Consider the following 22,628-nt stretch of genomic DNA (forward strand, 5'->3'; position numbering starts at 1 on the left):
GTCCAAATTGGGAATACAACTATACTTACACAATACATTGCAAAAATGTAACTATCCATGCGTGACGGGCATGTGGGTGGTATATATATATATATATATATATATATACAGAAACCCCCCCTTACAAATCCTGCGTTTGCCCTGCGGTGGTGATGTGATCATGACTTATGGCTGTAAAGGAGCGGTTCCGGCTGTGTGAGTAACACCCTAACCCTCCCACTAGTGCTCAGATTCTCAAATTTGGTCCTCAGGACCCCAAACAGTGCATGTTTTCCAGGTCTCCTCACAGAATCACAAATTAAATAATTAGCTCCACGTGTGGTTTTTGTAAAATGTGTCAGTGAGTAATGAATACACCTGTGCACCTGCTGGAAGAAAACGTGAACTGTTTGGAGTCCTGAGGACCGAATTTGAGAACTACTGCACTAGTGCCTATCCCTGACCCTCCCCTCTGGCAGCCTATCTTTAACCCTCCCATCCCGAAGCCCAGGGGCATTTCTAGAGAGGAGGGGGCCCGTGTGCAGTCTCCGACACGGCCCCCTCCTCTCCGACGGCCTGCAGCGCACTGAGTTGTGCGCAGCCAGTGCCGGCGTTATAGACTCTGGGCACTAGAGTGTGCCCAGAGTCTATAGTGTATGCACAGATCACCGGGAAAATGGCCGCGACGGCCATTTTCCCTGTACTGCGCATGCGAAGCGCACACCCTGCACCCATTATAGATGCGCCCCTGCCGAAGCCTAACCCTGACTCTCCTCTTCCGCAGCCTAACCCTGACCCTTCTCTTCCGTAGCCTAACCCTCATCACCATTTTGAACATGTCGACACTCTGCAGATGTAAAAATTTCAACAATGTCGACATCATAACTGTCTGCCTTAATACTATGGATGGAAATATGCTATTGTGCTTTTTTTCTTACATAAATTACCATCATTTTGTGACCAACTACAGTATGCATCAGCCCCTTAAATGTCTTCTGTACGGTAGATATCACTTTTAAAGAAATAAACTGTTACAATGTGGTAAAAAATGCATAAGCTGAAATTTGTTTGAATATCTTGTGGATTTCACTAATAATAATAATAATAATAATAATAATAATAATAATAATAATACCCCTTTCATACAGTACCAATCGCTTTTTTGTTTGGGCAAACTTGCTAAATGTAGACTTCTATTCTTCTAAATCATTTTGGAATTATGCTTTAGACAGCACACAGCAATTATGAATACTGAATCCACCTCCCTCCACTTTAAAGCTACAACAAATATTAAAAATCTATGAATGGAAGTTTTTCCCCCATCAGCTGTTCCTGTGGGTAGAGCCATCTCTCCTTTTTATCTGCAGCCAGGAGACCTGGCGCACACAATAGACACAGTATAGTTTTGACTGCCAGAAAGTTGCTTTCATGGAATTCTCAAACAGATCTTTTCTTGATGTTTCCAATCTGCACAGGAGCAGCATTACGTCTGTTTATGCTGTGCTGAAAGTCAGCGACTGCTCATTGCACATCACAGTGGCACAATCTTCCAACATAGCCACCAAAGCTTTTCATGCAATGCTGAGTTAACTATTTGCTGATAAGCCAAACAGGAAAAATCAGTGTATGTAATGGAGAATCTGTCCAAGGAAGTTTTCTTTCATATAATGTCATTCAAAAGAAACTATTTGTTATAAGCAGTTAATGCATTATCAGGATGTCCTGGTTTCATCAAACAAACTTTCATTAGGATAAACGATCCATATTTTATTATGGTAAAGAAAAACAACTAAGGGCCGTTATCGGCGATAATTTATCGCCTGTTTCAATTATCCCCATATTCAATTTCAAAGACTTTTCGCCGGTGCAAAAAGTCTTTGTTAAAAAACGGGGATAACTTTTCACCATGTTTTACATGGTGAAAAAAAGTGCAGAATTGGGGTTTAGGGGTGCAGGCTTACAAACAAAAGTCTGGGAGCACCCCTGGGAGTGTCCTATAAAAGTAATCTGTTTAAAAAAAAAATCCTCAGGACACCCCAAAAAAATGTCTTTGGGCTAAAAAAAAATATTGGGAAACAAACTTCTAACCTAGCATAAGTGATTCCTTAGGGGTTCCCAAGTATGCGGCAGGTGTTTTAAAGAATGCGGGTAGTAGCGGCAGGTGCATTTTTGAAGAATTGAAAAAAATCATTTTAGGGACTTAAAAATATGCTTGCACCCATTTTCATGTACCCCAAATTTGATGGCCATAGTTTTTTTTGTTTTTTTTTATAAATATAAATGCTCTTCTTCACCTGTTCTTCACAGGCGCATTTATGCATCTGCCGCGGCTATTTGAAAACCCCGACTCCTTTCAGCAGGCAAAAACGGAGGTGCCCATAGTGATCCCCCCATGTCTGGAAATCTTTAGGGGGGTCCCAGGAGGATTTCCCCAAAATTCCCTGCACTTTCCCATACTTACCTTTCCACCGGGTACCGTTTTCGCCGGATCCTAATTGAATACTTGGATAAAGCAGGCACGCGCCCGATACTTTATCCCAGAAAAATCAGCGATGATGGCGAAAAGTCTGACCTATGACTTTTCGCCATCAAATTGAAAGCCCTCCCTATGTAATAGTTCATTCTTTAAGTTTAAATGAAGACCACATCTCTCGCTGCAAATCAGTTGTAGATGTTTAATGTGAACCTAACAATTCAGCTGGCTCTGGAGGCAACAGAAAGGTCACTACCTAGGGTTCTCAAACTCCACCATTGTTTTAAGGATATCCATGCTTGAGCACAGGTGACTTAGTCCCTGATTCAGAGCTGGACGCTCTGACCAGAGCGCTCGCTCTGAATCAGGGCCCACCTCCATAAATATGGAGCGTCCTCCTGGACGCTCGTATAGCTGTGGGTCTACGACCGCACGGCCGCCTCAATGTTTGGCCAGTGCGCATGCGCACGAGGGAGTCGGCTCCCTCGTGCGCATGCGTGAGACCCGCTACGACCGCCAGCGCCGGTCGTAGCGGGTCTCTTTCCAAAGGGGGCGAGCTGTCGATGTTGATTGATAGCTCGCCCCGTTTGAAAGGCGGGCCGGGGTGGTGGCAGCCCAAACGGAGGCGTTCCCATGGGAACGGCTACCGTTTGGGGGATGCCCCACTGACATCACTAGTGATGTCAGTGGAGAGCTTCCGGCTCTGACAGAGCCAGAAGCTCTCCGGGGCTTACGACACATGAGACCCTACCCTAGGGTCTCGTCGTAAGCCCCGATGGTCGCGATGGTCTCTGACCATTGCGACCATCACCCAAGCGGTCGTTAGAGCTGTGGGTGTAAACCCACAGCCTAACGAATGAAACAGAGGCGGGCGGTCAGGATGCAAGCGGCCTCCCAGTTTCTGAGCGACCGCTTGCATCCTCCGACCGCCTCTGAATGAGGCACTCATTCCTATAGAGTGTGTCCATTGCGTTTTGGTTTGTTGTTTTGCCAAGATCATGGATGCTACATGGACCAGAGAAAACCTTTTCCCAATGATTTATAATAAATAAAGGGATGAACAAGGGTGTGGTTATTTAATAAAATATTAAAACATTCGGAGGGAATGCATTCAGTATGTCTACAGTCATCACATCAACAGTCAGGAGAGAGATAGGCGCATGGGGGTAGCTATAGTGGGTGCAGGGGGTGCCATTGCTATGGGACCCAGAGGCTTAGGGGCCCAGAACACAGGTCATATAGTTGTCTACTAAGGTACAAGAATTGCCACCTTTTTTCCCCTTTTCGTGTGATGCCCTGGGGATGGTCCTTGGCTGGCATTTTTTGGGGTGCCTTGCTTCTCGGACGTGAACCCCTTAATGTTAGGGACGCTGGTATAGAGGAGCCTTGACGTCGGCCCAGCGCTTATTCATATATTTGCAATGTATGTAAACCAATACCTCTGAATTTCTATTATCATGTAGGATTCAAGTATTTTTGATTTATCTGCAGTGTGCTAGGGGGCAATTTTCTTTTTTCTGTTACAAGAATTGCCAGGCCTAAAAGAGGTGACCAATTACCCAGGCTGAATGAGGTGACATCCCATTTTCAGTGAATGATGTGTGGAATGGATGTTATAATGGTAAAGGGGGCCTGTAAGGTGTCATAATATGAACTGGGGGCACTGTGATGTAGCATAATATAAAGTAGGGGCACTGAAATGTTGCACTGTATGAACTGTGGGCACTACAGTGTGGCATAGTATGCGAAAAAATTTGTACTGGGGACAATGTACGGCATAATGTAAATTGGAGGCACTGTGTGGCATGTGTCTTGGCAGCACTACAATGTGGCATATTGTGAACTAAAGCACTACCATGAGGCATACAATTAACTAGATAACTACTATGGGACATAAAATGAAGTAGGGAACTACTCCATAACATTAACTAGGACACTACTATGGAGCATAAAATTAACTAAGTCATTACTATGGGGCATATAATGAACAACTGCTGCAGAGAAAGGTGTCTCTCTAGAAGTATTAGGGTGGGGGCCCATTTAAAATGTTGCTATGGGGCCCAAAAGGTTTTGGCTACGTCCCTGAATAGGTGGCACTATGCCACAAGGTTAAAATGTTTGGGAAGTGAGGGTGGTGGGTATGGTCAGATTTAATGTAAAGGTTTATGAAGATTAGAGAGCAGGATACTAATACCTACTATAGCAAAGATAATCTGTCACATCAGAAAAGAAGAGCAGTAGATGCAATCTTTTTACATATTTACTCTTGTGCACTCTTCAGGTTGGTTTTTAAGCTTATGTAGAATCAGAAATGTCTGTGATTTGTCAGCCTAACATACTACAGTGCATACTGGTGAGATGTGGATAAGGTGTATTAAAGTAAAATAATTGTGAAGTCCGCTTAGCTTACTTTGAGTTCCAAAGTCCAAAAGGTTTATTTGCACAAAGAAATAGAGTACCGCCCTTTACAATGCGCATGCGCGGTTGGCGCCAACACAAGGCTTCAATTCTGAATGCAGTGACTTCCAACGGTCACTGCAGTACAATTTATAAATTCATATTAAAATAGTCCTTAGGGAATACAATCATTGGGTACTGTATATACTCGACGTTGGATAGGACAGTTCTTTCTTCTTTGTGTGTGCAGCCGGATCTTCATTAGGCCTGAGGGCCACGCCGATGACTATCCCATGCTGTATTTCCTTTGTCTCATGGGCGAGGGGAAATATTTGAGTTTCAGGGGCAGCACATTACATTGCTTAACTACAAATAAAGGGATCTAGAACATTACATCAATAATATTACATTTCTATTTACAGCAGAGAAACAGTATTTATCTATAAAATATTACATATCAAATGCTGATTAAAATAATACTAAACAGTATACAGTTATACAAATTTAATAGAATATAATATTTATAATAACGTACAGAAAGTGTTGTATTTTATTGTACTTCATTCAGTTTCAATATTTTAGCTTTGACAGGTGGTTAAATAGTTTAATATCTGGTTGTGCCTTTTGGGTACCATAAGTAACTAGGACATCATTCTGTATACAATGCTAAGGAGCTTGAAGAAATAGTAATGTGTTACGATTTCCTCTTTCATGCAGTTCACTCTGTCGCTTCCATTTGCAGGGCCCATGTATAGGGAACCAGCAGAGCTTGGCTCACAGCAGGCTCTGGGATGCTGTGGTTGGGTTCCTCCATGTCTTTGCAAACATGCAGATGAAGCTCTCCCAGGTAATATTTTAGTACATTCTATATAGTTGTTTTCTCTTCTTTTTTTTTTTTAGCTCATTTTTCCATGTGGCTTATTTAGCTATAAAATTACAAATTTCATTTCAATTCCATGTGGTTATGCTATACTGTACATTTCAAACCAGAGTATGCATGCATAATATCCTGAGCAGGGAATATGCTATAGAATTATTTTGCTTTCAAGCACATGTTAGATGCATTCTTCTAGAGAGTATATCCAACAAACCATTGAAGATAGGCAGCAGGCTGTGTTCAGACTATAGATCCAAAGGTAACATAAACAAAACAAAAAAACACAATAATACCCACAAAATGTGTACATAATGTTTAATACAACATACCATACTCTACATTGATCACACCCGCTTAAAGTAGTAGTTCAGTTCCAGATGAAGAGTCATTGGTTAGGGTTAACCCTGATATATTGTATTCTATAGCGTACATAAAGTATTGCTCAAAGTATTATTTTTTATATAATGAATTGTATGGTGAGGGACATGGAATAATTTGGTAATGTAGCTTGTTAAGTAAATACAAAAGGAAATAGCTTTTTGGTCATATCGTCTGATGGTTGTGTATAGATCCCCTTTAGTAAATGTACTAGACTTGACGTGAAGTGAGGGCACAAGTGCGGTTCCATACCCTGACAGCGCCGTTTGTTTTTTTTATCTCCACTGTAGCTCACAAGCGGCTCGATGGTAATGCCCTGCGCCGTGTACGGCGTGCGCATGTGTGAGCCCCGCTGAGCGACTGAAGTTTAGTCGCTACGGGGCTCGCAACAAGACGGGGCGGCTGTCGATGTTAATTGACAGCTCGCCCCGTTTTGTGGGCGGGTAGGGGGGGTGGCCAGACAAACGCATGCGTTCCCTTAGGAACACCTAGCGTTTGTTGGGAAGGGTTACTGACATCACTAGTGATGTTAGTAGTGATCTTCCTGCTTTATATTAGAGCAGGAAGTCCACTCGGGCTTGTGGCAGCTAGACCCTACCCCAGGGTCTCGTCGCAAGCCCGATGGTCGCGATAATTGCGATGGTCTCCAGCCCGCTCGCACAAGCTGTGGGTGGTCCGGGCCCAGGTTTGCTGGAGGGGCCCGGGTCCGGCACCGCTCCCACCCCCCCCTCCTCTTACATCACAGCAGCCCAGCACACGCTGCTGTGTGCTGGGCTGCACTGGGAAACTGCTCGCGGCTGCTAAGTAGCAGCCACAACAGTCTCCTATGCCTGTGGGGGGAGCGATCAAGCTGATCACACCTCCCACTGCTTATGTGCCGGGCTGAGGGGGCTTTTAGGCAGGTGTGGAAAAAATGCTGCAAAGTAAGAATGCTTTCAAAAATAGAAGTGTTAATAGTTTATTTTTATCAATTAACAAAATGCAAAGTGAATGAACAGAAGAGAAATCTAAATCAATAAATATTTGGTGTGACCATCCTTTGCTTCAAAACAGCATCAATTCTTCTAGGTACACTTGCACATAGTTTTTGAAGGAACTCGGCAGGGAGGTTGTTTCAAACATCTTGGAGAACTAACCTCAGATCTTCTGTGGATGTAGGCTTGCTCAAATCCTTCTGTCTCTTCATGTAATCCCAGACAGACTCGATTATGTTGAGATCAGGGCTCTGTGGTGGCCATATCATCACTTCCAGGACTCCTTGTTTTTCTTTACGCTGAAGATAGTTCTTAATATCAACAGATGATATCAATAAGTGCCATTCCCACACATATATTCAAAATAATTATCAGCTATATGTACAGAGGTAGGTTTGCAGCACTGCTGACTAGGAGGTGTCTGTGTCCCCACCAAATGAACCAATAAAATGAAAAGACAAAAAAAAAATCAGATAGCGCAAACCAACCACTATAAGATTAGTTGAGTCAGATGTGTGAAATAAAAAAATAAAAAAACATCATCATTTATTGTTTCATTCATACATACATACATACATACATACATACTTCTACAACATTAAAATATCTAGCAAGCTTACATAATTACACAGAATCACCATCAGTACTTTTTATACTGCGTCTTCTGAATCAGTAAAAATTGTTGTTTCTCCTGTGAGTTAATAGGATATATTAGTATAGTCCCGCTGGTCAGATACCAGTATTTCTGTGGATTCTGGTTTAAAATGTTATCCAGACTTAAATATCACTTTTCATGAAAGGTTAAAGTTACTGCCTTTAACAATCCCCAATTCCCATATATCTGTACTGGGTCTAGCAGGCTGAAAAAATCACCAGACTTTCAGTGGTATTACACGGCTCCCACTTACTGAGTGCAGACATATTGTATATTACAGTCTCATGGCAATCCTATGCAGCTCTCATCTGCCAGAGGCCAATGATCTCGGTCGACACATCCAATATGAGGTACATCCAGAAGGAGCACACGCTATATGCTGAGTCTACGTTTTATCTGGCCGTAGCCTACTTTTGCTGTCAGCCAAATTCAATGGCAGCCCGTGTAAGTGTAGTATACATGGCTCTCATCTGCTATGAACCAGCCTTAGGGCCTGATTCAGACCCAGACGGTATCTGCAGTCCGTTCGCAATTGACGATGGTTGCTAATCTGCGCATGCGCGAACTACACTGTGCGATCACAGATCCCTCGCTAGCCCAGCACAGCCAGCCCAGCAGAGTGAGTGACAAGAGAGGCCGTTTGTGGGTGGTGACAGGGGCAGTCCAGTAAAAACGGGGGGTCGGAGATGCGAACACAGGCGTGCCCGACTGTTTCACCGCCATTTTAGAGGCATGCATAATTAACAGGCAGCGTCATAGTACACGTCACCAGCCATTTTTTCCTCTGTTTTCCTCGCAATGCTTGCAGTATAAAAAAGCTACCACAAGCACTGCGATCACATCCGATAGTGGTCGATGTACCAATGTTTTCATAAACTTCCAGGAGAGGACGTGGGGCAGTGGGCGTCTCTGCATACGCTAAGGGGAGTCTGCACACACAAAGTGAACGCTCATGCAGGTACGATGGGCGTGCTTATGTCTTGGCGAGCGATCGCTCCCAGCCGCGTCACTTTCAAATATTTGCATACGCATCATGCGAGCGTACGCTCATAGCGACCGGGTGTGAATCAGGCCCTTAGTATAAACAGGTCTCTGAGTGGTATATCCGCTAAATGGTCCAATAACTGTAGCCAGCCAAGGTGCTTAGAGGGGATATTCTCTGGAGGTCAGTAATCCAAACAGTTCCCAAGTCCTAACACGTTTCCCGGTGCTGCGCAACGGTTCATCCTTACATGCCTAGTCATTTGCTGATAAACTGGTATTCCACAGTAGATACAAGACTTGGGGTAAATTACAGACCTTCGTGGCATAATGATCAGACAGCTGTTTCATGAGCAATTTAAAGGGCTGATATAGGCACTAAATGGGGTAATTGATAGACATCATTGTACCTTGGCATGACAAGAAATTCGGGTATTTATTAGACAACTAGCTGTTGCCTGCGGCTTCGCCTACGCTGCAATCGCTTCTACCAACATTTTTTTATTTTAGGTGTTTCAGTTGTATTGCTTTGTCACGGGAATGGCCCACGTTACCAACACCGCTATACAGACTGGTGGCAGCAGCTCCTTCACCCACCACTCACACCAATGTCACTGTGTGCCCTGTGCACAGACTGCTATGTAGCTTATCCTATGCAAGTGACCGCGGACCCAAAGCACCTCTCCCCTCACCCCTTACTGGAAGCACGCATGGTGCCACACCTATCTCTTACATTGATGAGGTCAAAACATTTTGTTTTTGTTGTGTTATTGCTCAGATTTAACCTGAGATGAAACAAAGTGCAAGTTATTTCTAGGAGTTACCACTACAAAATTATGCAAATAAGTTTAGTACTTTTTTGACAACTTGGAGCAAACAGACAGACACAGCGTTTTTATAATATTAGTACAGATTACAGAAAAGTCTGACACTATTGTTTTTGCTATATGTAGGAATCTAATGCTGCAGTAAACAAAATAGGCAAATAATTTCTCACAAAATGCATACAAATGTAGGAAAAGAACTGATCTAACAGAAAATAAAGGTTATTTGACAAAATTCAGATTCCTGTGGGAGTAGTGTGGCTATAAATTACCCCCGAGTTCCCTCTCTGAAAATTACCCCAGTCAGCCTGAATAGTCATAGTTAAAGTGTGAAATCCCTTTAATACAAGAAAAAAACAGTGTATATTTATGATTAATATAAGATTAGTTTTGTTTGTTTTTTCTTGTATTTCAGTAAGGACTATGGGGTATATGTATCAAAGCTTGATGTGAGATAAAATTGTGAGATACATAACACCAACCAATCAGCTTCTAACTTACATTTTGCAGGCTGTGTTTAAGAAATGATAGTTTGGAGTGGATTGGTTGGTGATATATATTTCACAATTTTATCTCACATCAAGCTTTGATACATATGCCCCTATGGGCAGTATTTAATATTTATGTAAATAGGAAGTCACTTGTTGCCTATCTATGTTCTGTAGACTTCAAAATTGAATGGTGGCTCAAGTGACAGCATAGGCAATAATAGAATACTCAGCATAACAGGACATTTCTCATACATAAGAATATACTTGGTTATATTTATACAAAGCTGCTTAATCTTTCAGTAACATGTTTCTTTAACTTGAGCAAAAATGAATTTTAATACATGTGAGACTGTACAGAACTGCACCAATAGCTGCTTTATTTAGATGTAATAATCAAAGTAAATCCTGTGTCACCTGATGATCAGCTTTATATTACTCCTTCACCCCTCTATGCCCACCACTGAGCATAATTATCCATAAACAGTACAGGGAATGGAGCTCTAATAGAAAAAGGCAATTATCAAAGTATGTGGAGTTACATTTACATTAATCCAATCTTGGTGCAGTTAGTAATACATCTGTCTAGCTATAACTTCAAACTTGGAATAATATAATAATTGTTATGATCTTTTGTGTATAAAACACCCAACTTATTGCGCTGCCTTGTACATTGAGGAAATCATGATAGAAACAAATTACATATAAAAGAAAGAAAAGCTGGCCTTGCCCAAATGAGCTTACAATCTAAGAAGTGGAGTATACATGGCGTACTATAGCAGAATAAGAATGGCTGCTGTTGTTTGACATACATGTTCATGGATACACTGTGTCTGTTCCTGGTTGTAGGCAGCTAATAACCAAAGACCCTGAATAACTAAAGACACCAAATTCCTGGCTCTGGGCAGTTGGTGATGGGGCTCTGTGGTCTTTTATAGTTTTAGGGCATTTTGTATGATGTGTAGTTGATGTAACTTCCTGACTATTTTATTCTCTTTCAGGACTCTAGTCAGATTGAACTGCTTAAAGAACTTCTGGATCTCCTGCAAGACATGGTGGTGATGCTGCTGTCTCTTCTAGAAGGTGGTTTAAGCTTTCTAAGCAGTGTTTCTGTTGCACCATGGTGAAAATAAAAATTGTAACAATAGACTTTTTTTCCCCAGTGCACTTACAATGCATTTGTTAAAATCATACGTCATGAACAGAAGAAGTGTAGCCTCCACAGACCACTATCACTGGATATCATTTGTCATAACTCAGTTTCCTTCCAATCAATAATATGTAAACTGCGGAACATAAAATTATGGCTTTAAAGCCAGCTGTCTTCTCTGCAGAAGATGAATCAAATCCATCTTATTAGCATTATGCTAACTATATTTGCATAGACTTTGCATTTTAATTTCTCATTCCCTCCAGCATATCATTTGCTGCAAACTCTGTACATGGCTTAATACTGTTTATATCGCATTCATTTTATTATTTATCAAATAAAAAATTTATATTCTTATGGTCTTAAAGGTCAACAAAAAAGTCATATTTTTCACACACAAAGCATCACACGACAATGAAAGATAAAACATTAACCAAAAAGTCACAAACATATCAAACAGCTGATAGAACTGTAAAACAAATTGGAGGGCATTTAATAAAAGTAGGGAATAGGAATGAGTCTGTCTTAGTATTCTGTAGTACTTATTTACTTTTGTTCAGTTTAGAAAATCTGATGAAAGCTAATGTTTGGTATCTATGGGTAACATAACATTGTTCTTATTACAAAGACAGTAAGTCAGGTGCTCTCTACTGGGTTTCAGTATATACTTCTGTAGTCAGAAATTTACTTTTCAAGTCTCATATAAAAAAAGTCCTTATTGTTCAAATGAGAATTCAGTCACAGATATCCATCCATCGACGTGGGTAGTTTAAGATAACTTTTAATCAATCGTATGGCTCACAGGAACCGCACATAAAAAAGAAGATAATGATGCGTGTAATGAGCAGATAAATATCCAGATTAAAAACCTGTTCCAGTACAAGCTAGTGCAGATAGTCCTTCTAGATGTTCCCCTCTGGTAGGTCAGCTTCCTCCTTCCACCAACGCGTTTCAACCACTAGGGTCTTTATCACGCATGCACCCAAATAAATTACATACATTGCTGGTATGCTATCTCCAAGCTGGGACACTTAATCCATCAAGTGCTAAGAAAGGCCCGATGGAGGTTTCACCACCAGGGATGTAGACCTCACTGATATATACCATCCGTGGGGGTGTGCGTACGCAAGAAGGCCACAGTGGCGACACCAATCCCAGTGACGCCACTGACAACAAACCTGAAATTTTAGGGCATTTAGGTTGGATAGTCTTTATTTGTTATCTTTTTATAACTCTGGTGTGATATCTTTGCTAGCTTTATAAGCATCCTTTACTGATCATGTATTCATGGTGGATGTTATGGGTTTTAATTAGCATAATGATATACAATGTTTAATATATTTTAATCTAGTTTTGGAATAATTTCACTTTATCCTTTTTACTTATTATTTTGCAGGCAATGTCGTAAATGGGACTATTGGAAAACAAATGGTTGACACACTTGTAGAATCCTCCAGCAATGTTGAAATGATACTGAAGTTCTTTGATATGTTCCTGAAGTTGAAAGACCTAACAAGCTCTGACACATTTAAGGAATATGATCCAGAAGGGAAGGGTATTATATCAAAGAAGGAGTTCCAAAAAGCCATGGAAGGGCAAAAACAATATGCTCAGTCTGAAATTGAATTTCTTCTCTCCTGTGCTGAAGCAGATGAAAATGACATGTTTAACTATGTTGAATTTGTAGACCGGTTTCATGAACCAGCTAAAGATATTGGTTTTAATGTGGCCGTCTTGTTGACTAATCTTTCAGAACATATGCCAAATGATTCTCGGCTCCAATGCTTGTTAGATCCTGCAAACAGTGTTCTGAACTACTTTACACCATACTTGGGCCGTATTGAGATAATGGGTGGAGCAAAAAGAATAGAGAGAGTCTATTTTGAGATCAGTGAGTCAAGTCGAACACAATGGGAGAAACCACAAGTCAAGGAATCCAAGAGACAATTTATATTTGACGTGGTCAATGAGGGTGGAGAACAGGAAAAGATGGAACTGTTTGTTAACTTCTGTGAGGATACCATTTTTGAGATGCAGTTGGCTTCCCAGATCTCGGAGTCAGATACAGCTGAAAGACCTGAGGAGGAAGAAGAGGATCAACCTCACCACATTATTGAAGTTGGTGAAGAAGATGAGGAAGAACAATCTTTAGAAACTTCATCTGCTTTTATTGTAGCTTGTACAGCACTTAGGAAAAATACTTCCAACTTCTTCAAAATGCTAACTTTAAAGAATGTTGGGAAACAATTTCGTAAAGTGAAAAAGATGACTCTAAGGGAATTAGTGAAGGTTTTCATCTCATTTTTCTGGACGCTGTTTGTTGGTTTGTTCCAGTTTGTGTTTACCATAATATGGGGAATTTTCCAAATTCTTTGGAGTACAGTGTTTGGTGGAGGCTTAGTTGAAGGGGCCAAAAATATTAAAGTCACCAAAATATTGGGAGATATGCCTGATCCTACACAGTTTGGCATCCACGATGATGTCTTGGAAGCTGAAAAGGCAGATGCTTCTGAGCACTCTTCATCTGCAGAACTTGCCCATCTAAAAGGAGACAAGGGAGATCTGGACATGCCTGATATCTTTGGCATTCAGGCTAAAAAAGAAGGATCTAAGCATGGACAAGATATTGGTCTTGGTGATTACTCAGAGAGTGCTGCTACAGAAAATACAACCAGCTTGGAGAGTGCTGTCCACAAGAAGAAAAAAGCTCTTGTGAGTAGATTAAAATTCTATTACGATCTACTGTTGGCACATTGTATTGTCCTCTGCATAGTATCCTCTGTGTCCTGATTTTGTTTAGAATTCCCTCTCTTGACACATTATCCTCACTTGTAAAGATGTTACCCGAAGTGGAGATGTCAGTAAAACCTTAGTTGCTTTCATGGAGTCATTCACTGTTGATCTCTTGATATTCTACCAAGGGAAACATCAATAGAGAAGTATCTAGGAATGTAGTGTTCCAAGAACACAACAGTTTTTCATGCGTTTTCAAAAACATCTTTTACATTGTATTGAAATTAGAGCTGGCAGTCTTTCCTCCCTCCTGATTGTCTAAAAGAATTAATGAGGCAGGCCTTGCTAGTTAGTTCTGCATGTTAGTTGGCAGATGCTCTGTTGTGCAGCCTGAAGGCAACAGTTAATGTCTATTTTCATTTTAAAATCCACATTCCTGCCATGGCGCTTTACAGTACGAAGAACATTATCATGAAACAAGCTACTGTAGGTTTGACAGGATGAACACTTTGATTTTCTTGCTCCACAGTGTCTGAAAAAGACACATGCGTGTAAAGGCCAAAGAATCAGAACGTCCTATTGTTTCCTTATCTATTGTAAATAATTTGCAATTAATGTTTCAGCTTTGGGGGAACATTATCACAGAGGCAATTTACTGGCTGTCACAAGCATTAAGGAATTGGGCCAAGGTCATATGATTATACCAAGTGCATCTGATGTGGAAATGTGATGCTCATTTTGTGCTGGATAAAGACAGGGCAATTAATGCTTAGACAGGGCGTGTGTTATGTAATTGCATGACCTGCCGCTGTTGTGATGTTTCTGCATTCCTACTCTGTTACAGTAATGAATTCACTTTGCATTCTCCTTAGCAGTTGTATCCTTCACTGCAAAAATATTAGTTTTCAAGTATAATGAGAAACGTTTTCTGTCGTTGCTGTGTTTTGTATTTATAGTGATTTTGTCAGGGGAAATCACATGATGGAATTGTCTAATTTTCTTTTCTTCCCAATGGCAAATTGATGTTTACTGCAACATTCGTGGTCAATTTCAGATTGTATCAGTATATTGTCATTCAGCATTGCAGAGAGCCACAAAGCAGCAGGAAACTGAATAGCAAGAGAAATAAGCTGAATAGGGGCAGCCCTCAGCATGAAGTTCAGCATTGGCGCTAACACCAACTTATACACTGAGTGGTCTCACTGACTGCATGGGGAACACATCTCTTCATAGCAACAAGTGGTTTCAGTGGTAGTTTGTTGCTGATAATCTGAATTTGTTACGGTTTCACTCCATGGAGTAACAGTGATTTAATTGAACCCACCTATGAATTCACTGGACAGGAGCTGTCTGGGTGATTTCATTGGATGAAATTGTGGTGCTTCGCCTCCATTGACTTTGCACAATAGCAGAGCAATATTATCCCCGCCTGTGTGTAAAGGACTCTAACCACTACCGAGAAAGGGGTGAAAGGTAAGGGAAACAGGCGGAGGGGGTAAAGGAGACTGGTATATATTGGCTTGGTTGGAGATTTGCTGTGTGAAGTGGATGGGAGATTGAATATGATGTCCATAAAATATGAGTCTGGTAATCTAGGCATATACTATACGTGGTATGCAAGATCCTGTTGTGCACAAAACTTCTGCTGGGCACATTACTGTATTTGGGAAACACAATAGCTATATGCTGAGCAAAGTGTTGTAAAAGGTTGGGTATGGTGACAATGAGGCTACTATGCTGGTCATAGGCGGTAGTGATGGGTGTGGCATACTTCCCTACATGTCAGCTCAGCGAATCAGGATAGGGGGGCGTGTCTGTGTTATGGAGGGGGTTTGGAAACTATTCTGCGCATTAATGGCAGGGGATATACCTCCCAACCTTCTTCAGGCCCAATTGAACTCTCCAAACAGGACTGTCCCACTGATATTGTGACAGTTTGGAGGTATTAGTATGGGGCTGTCTGTGATCAGCATTAACCTTTAACCTGGGCACAAGGCTCTATGATGGCCATGAGTGATTTGTACTATTCACAGATGTAATGATCATAATAGGACTATAGTGGACATGAGATTGTTATGCTAAGCACAGGACAGATTAACGATTACTACTATTAGTATTACTGCTATACACAGATATTCTTTTTTTTACTTGTTGTACTAGGTATGGCACTATATGTGTACTGTACCATACCCCAGACACTAATTACATTTTCTCAGTCAGTCATTTTAGGTAAATTATTTAGTTCAGTAATACACTGGAGCTTTTTTATACCCATTTTATTGATATCACATTGCGTGCTATAGTATACTAACTGTACTGGCAAGAGGATCCATTGCATTCAAAAGCCATTACAGTCTAGTAGACAGTCTGAGGGTTGCTTTACAGCTGGTTTGGTTTTAATGGCAGAATTTTACATTGTGGAAATTATACTTGTCAGACAGAAAATCTGTAGGAGTCCTTGAGTTCAATGCATAGAGGGGATGTAGTCAGCATCCCGCCTGACGGGATGCAGATGGTCTAAATACAGGTGCCGGAATTGACTGCCGGCAACCCATACTCAACCCGTGAACATCATGCACAATTATCTTGAAAAATAAAAATGTCATGGACATAGTGCAGTCCTTGAGAGTGCTATGTACTGTAGATAGGAGTACAATGTTCAGGTTTCCAGTGTTTAACCCAGCTCTTTGTTCCCATGGAGACATTTATGATTTTATTGTATCACAACTGACCATGTCCTCTACACGGGTTGGGTATGTGTTCACACCAGAGCCATTGTCCTATTTTCGGCAGGTGTGTCCTTCAAGAACACCTTATTTGCTGTAATATTCATACCACTAGCTTCCCAATTAAAATACAATGTTTAGACAGATCAGACTTAAGGTTCCCATATGCTCAAAGACTGTTCAGAAATGTGACTGTCTTGACTTGTGATAATTTTGAATGCTCATGTTTTGTCTCTTATCTAGAAACCAGGTATCCAAAAACAGTGGCGTAACTACAGAGGGTGCAGGAGGTGCAGTTGCTATGGGGTTTGCCGCTTGGGGGGGCCCCGAGTTCCAGCATCTGCATTTTTTTTTTTTAATAAAGTTTATTTAATCCGGCACTGTACCATATGTAGTTACACCGTCCGGACCCACTGGCACTGCTTTTTGGTCTCACTGGGAGACGGAGACCCGGTCCCGTACTGAGGAGAGCCGCCTGCTAGAAGACTCGCAAAATGATGATGTCATCATCACGCGAGTGACAGTCCAGGAAGGTATGAAGTCCTACTTATATCCTCTACGGCTGTTTTCGCTATGTGAACACACCTTGCGTATGGTGATACGCAAATGTGAATGCACGGTGTGATGCATACGCAGTGAATGCACGATGTGATGCATAAGCAATTCTTTCCCTTATTGTAACACCACTAGTATGCATAACAATTACTATTTTCATATCAAATTATAATGTAAATTACAGTGTAACATATATATCACAGTATAATAACCTTTATGTAAAAGAAAGTGAAAAATACACACACCAGTTTCTGTGGTCCAACACACAAAAAGTAATTATTGTATTGAAAGAATATATAACATTGATATTACAAGCAATTCAGTGGTACAATATAGTTCAAGAAAGAGTTATAATACCAGTATAACTTACATTCGCATGCGCCCCCCTGGAATCCAGAGCTCAGTCGTCACCAGATGACTGGTAGAAATATAGCTACTCCTTTCTGGATCTGGGGAGCCAACTCTTATACTGTTAAAATATGGGTGTGCCTAATGACAAGTTGTGTCTCCTTACATTGGTCCAGGGGCGGGATGTTTCCAGTTCACTGGGGGTCATTGGCTGATTCAAGCAGTGGGTGATGCGTAGGCTTCAGGATGCTATGACATGAATTTCCTCTGGGGTTCCTCCAAAAAGCTAGCTCAAATTATCCATTGTTATGTGCTATTATTAAACATAAATTCGGTATTGCTAATATCTGCTTACCACTATGTGCGACAATCTATTCGCAATCACCGGAATACTGCTACCACAATTCTGCACAATATAATATTAAACATGATATTAATATGTGGTTCCATCCCTGAACTATATGTATTTTATGGACTACAAACACTGGGATATATAATAATACATTGGACATGTAATATAAATGTCTAATTCTTCCTATATACATACATACTGAATTTTCTAAAAAATAAGATAAAATAGAGTTTGGTTTGGTTTGAAGAAATGTCTCAAAGAAAGTTAGTTGTGACTAATAAAACCAATCTCTCACAGCCACAAGAATGAGCATTGTTACTGCAACTTGCTGGTATATCACTTATCACTTGCAAAGTTAAATATTTCTTTAGGAATATTTTAAAAACAACGTCAGAAATAAAACATCACCTATCGTCATTTTAGGCACACGGTAATATATACATATATTTCAAAGAAAGAAATACATTAATTTAGATATAACATATATATATATATATATATATATATATATCAGGTGCATAAATATTGGGACATTGACAGAATTTTCATATTTTGGCCTCTATTCAACACCACAATGGCTTTGAAATGAAACAAACAAGATGTGCTTTAGCTGCAGACTTTCAGATTTAATTTGAGGGTAATTACATCCAAATCAGGTGAACGGTGTAGGAATTACAACGGTTTCTTTGTACAAGTGGTGAAGAAGAGCATTTTGCAGGGTTTTTTGTGAAAATAAGTAGCCCCAGCAAATTTGGGGTACATGAAAATTGGTACTAGCATATTTTAAAGTTGCTAAAGTGAAGTTTTAAAAAACGTTAAAAATCCACCTGCTGCAACCACCTGCAAACTTAAAAAGACCTGGGGCATACTTGGGGACCCCTGGAGGCTATTTCATTAGTTTTTTAAGTTTGTCCCCCAACTTTGCACTTTTTCGCCCCCTTTTTCAAAGTCATTTTTTGGGGTGTTCTCAAGTATTTTTTTATCTATTTTTGACACAGTTTACCTTTGGGGGGGCTATCCCAAGGTTGCAGAGTGGTTCCCGCAAGTTTGCACCCCAAAACCCCAATTCTGCACTTTTTTTCAACAGCTTTCATAGGCGAATCTTTTTCGCCTATTCCAATGCTTTGACTTTCCGCACCGGCGAAAAGTCTTTGGAATTGAATACGGGGATAAGTTTTCGACTGGTGAAATGACGTCACCGCCGATATTTTTCCACAGAAACAGGCTTTTCGCACCTAATTGAATACGGCCCTTAGCAGTTATACACTGCAACTATGTAGTAGCCTATTGATAATATAGACAATAACTAGTAATAACTTTTCAAGTTAAATGTATACAGTACCACTGTGCTGCCTCTCTGTCAAGAAGGTATTTTCTGTACACAGTGGTACTTTAATAGTAAATAATAGCTGATAAAAAAAAAATAAATGTTGTGTTCTGTTACAGTCTAATACTAGTCTTCGCATTTTTATATATATATACATACCCCTCAAACAATGTGATTTCAGCCGGACAGTGATGCTATTTGTCTGTGTTTTTATAGGTTATTTGGAAATGTATGTGTCCAACTTGGCATTAGCTCCAGCAGCACTTTTCCCCTGTCACTTCCCAATAGTAATACATTTTGCCTACCCCATAGGCAAACGCAGGGGGGGTTTCCGTCTGCCTGGAAACCCCCCACATGACCACAGTAGAAATAGTAATATAATAGAATTTTGCTAGTGTTGCATGTTCTTCTCCTTATCACAAGTGAAATAATTAGCACCACCTGTGGATCTTTTAACATGTATCAGACAGTAATAAATAACATGTGCACCAACTATGAGTTCTGGAAAATATGCACTATTAGGGATGCACTGCTATAGAGCCCAATATGTACATATATGTCCAGGGCAGTGCTAGGTTCTTCTGCTGCTCCTCAAGGCTCCCGGACTTGCTCCAATAGTCTGAATGGTGCCCACATCTATAATAAAAACATCCAGCTCAGGAAGGATGGCCCTAATGACGCATCTAATGGCTTATTGTGATCGCTGGTCCTGTATGTGCTGTTATTATGATACACAATACACTTTGTATGACGCATATTGAAACTGGTTGAGTACTAATTCTGCTCTCTTCATGGACTGGCCACACTCACTCTAAAATCAAGCATTTGTAAACCCCCCTCTAGAAATCCTGTGTTTGCCACTGTACCCCACCCCTATAACCAGGGCCTTTGCTAGATGTGTGTGGCCAGTGCCACCACACAGAGCGCTGGGCTAAGTGTTCGGCACCATCGATTCCCCGTAGCCTTGCTTCTGGGTAGGAGAGTAACTGGACTGGCAGCCAGTATCGCGATACTGGCTGCCTTGCCATCCGGGCACCCCCCGGACGCTCTGGGCAGTGCTGCTTTTCCAGGTGCCAGTGGCTCTGTCCCCTGTGCGCAGCGTCATGATGTCATGCTCTTAGGGGGCAGGGGCTGCTCAGCCACTGCTTGTAACATATCACCTCTGCAGTGACACCTTATTCTCCATTACCTGTGATGTAATATACGGTATTCCCTCACCTCTCTAGAAAGTAACATATTCTCCCCATCTTATGTAGAAACACATTTTCCTCCACCCTCACAAAGCAACACATTGTCCCCTGTAGCAGCATATTCAACCTCCAGCAGAAAAAACATGAATGCAATTACCCTATAGAAACAAATTCCCCTGTCCTCCCAGGCACCAAAACAAAGATCCTCAGGCGTACAGGTACCGTCTAGCAGTGAATCAGCAGACTCATCCATTTTGATTTGATGCCAGACTGACCTCATTGATGAATAGCAATGGTCTCAATGCACCTGTGACAGCCAAAGTGAGACCTGGTAGAATGTGGACAGGGAATCCAGGATACCAATAAATATAATAAATGACAGTACTATTTCTGGGTGAGTCTCCCTGTGACTGTCCTGCTTCACATAGACCACTAAAAATGCCTTTGCAGATATCCCATAAACCCCAGTGGGCCCGGCCGGCATGTAGCTATTTGTTTAAAAGTATTTATATTAACTAGATATATGGTTGGTGTGAGTATAACAAAAATGCACCAGAGACTCATCTAGGTTCCTATTAGATATGTGCCAATCTCACCATCCTAAACTTGTGCAAGAATGCATTGCAGACTAGTCTAGCAACCAAGGGAGCTAATTAGATTGTTACACTGGATGTTAATGAGCTATGTTTCTGATGTGTGCATCATCAGCTATTCACTAAGGATCTCAGTGAAATTAGCATTACCCTGGTTGAAGTATGGTACATACCCCAATTCCTTCTAGACATTGCATGCAAAAATAGTATAATTGCCAGCATTTCAAATCAAAGTATAATTATTGTAATAGTCTCTATGGTGATAATGCAGTCTCTATGGTGCCCTTATTTCCCCCATCCTTCTTTGCAGTGCATTTGTCTTTTGTGCATGCGTTTATGTCCTTGTTCTTCTTTGTGCTTTGTTTCTTGTTGCTATGGCTGCCTCAACCTATTTCATCTACACAACCACATTGCGTCACTCAGCTTCCATACATCAGCTTTTCTTCACTCAACTTTCTTTTGTGATTTCCATTAATACTTCGGGGTTTCCACTTTCTGTATCTTTCCTTATTCCTCCTGTTCCTCTCTTCCCCACAATCCTCCTCCTGTATGTTCACCTCTGCTTTTCAGCTGCCTCATCGCCATACAATTATATATAGCTTGTTTTGCCCTTATAGGGCAGTATTCAATTAGCAGCGAAATGCAGAGATCCGCGAAAAAGTGTTGCAAATTGTGACTTTTCGCCAGTCTGAAAGTTTCCACGGTATTCAATTCCAAAGACTTTTCGCGTACACAAAAACACAATGCAATGTAATAGGCGAAAAAGATTTTTCTCTGAATAGGTGTCGAAAAAAAGTGCATAATTGTGGTTTTGGGGTGCAAAGGTGGGGAAACTACCCTGCACCTTTGGGACAGCCCCCCCCCCCCAAAGGTATAAAAAAAAATGAAGAACACCCCAAAAAATGACTTTGAGAAAGGGGGCGAAAAAGTACAAAGTTGGGGTACAAACTTATCAACTAGCGAAATAAGCATAATGGGGGGTCTGCAAGTATGGGGGAGGTGTTTTTCTGATTGCAGGCGCTTGCTGAAGGTGTGTATTTTAAGTTTTTTAAAACTTAACTTTGGCGATTTTTAACCATGCTTGCACCCATTTTCATGCACCCCAAATTTGCTGGGACTGGTTATTTTCACACACAAAAACTGCTAAATGCTATTCTTCACCACTTGTGCAAAGACGCTAAATAACAGCTATTTAGAGCATTTAAGTACCCCAAATACCTTCAGCAGGTCTATTCGGGGGTATCTATAGTGATCCCCAATGTTAGTGCATCCTTTGGGGGGTGTCAGGCTGATTTCCCCAAAACTGACAGCACATTTCACCTGTTTGCGGTTCGCCGGGTCCTGTTTTCATGTCCTTTGGAATTGAATAGGGTGATAAGTGGGGACGCGCGCAAAACTTTTCCGCAGGTAAAACCAGCGATGACAGCGAAAAGTACGGCATGCGAAAAGCGGATTACTTTTCGCGGCTAATTGAATATGCCCCATAATGTACTATAGATCGTTTTCTTATCAGGACATGAATGATTGGCAATTCAGTTCTCTTTCCCGAGAACCTCTTCACTGAACCTGTCCTTGACTTGTAGAAATTAGGGATGAGCGGGTTCGGATTTACTCGGTTCTCAAACGCC

General features: G+C 41.1%; 1 protein-coding gene across 1 annotated transcript in view; it reads left to right on the plus strand.

The window, feature by feature from the left end:
• Positions 1–22,628, plus strand: part of RYR3 (ryanodine receptor 3) — a 763,398-nt gene that overhangs the window by 658,214 nt on the left and 82,556 nt on the right. The window contains exons 86-88 of the mRNA XM_088456566.1: positions 5,592–5,696; positions 11,028–11,109; positions 12,573–13,888. Of these exons, the coding sequence (XP_088312692.1) occupies positions 5,592–5,696; positions 11,028–11,109; positions 12,573–13,888 (1,503 nt within the window). The remainder of the gene's footprint in view (positions 1–5,591; positions 5,697–11,027; positions 11,110–12,572; positions 13,889–22,628) is intronic.

This window comes from Taudactylus pleione, unplaced genomic scaffold (assembly GCF_031769625.1).
Source record: "Taudactylus pleione unplaced genomic scaffold, aTauple2 ptg000707l, whole genome shotgun sequence".
Lineage (NCBI taxonomy): Eukaryota > Metazoa > Chordata > Amphibia > Anura > Myobatrachidae > Taudactylus > Taudactylus pleione.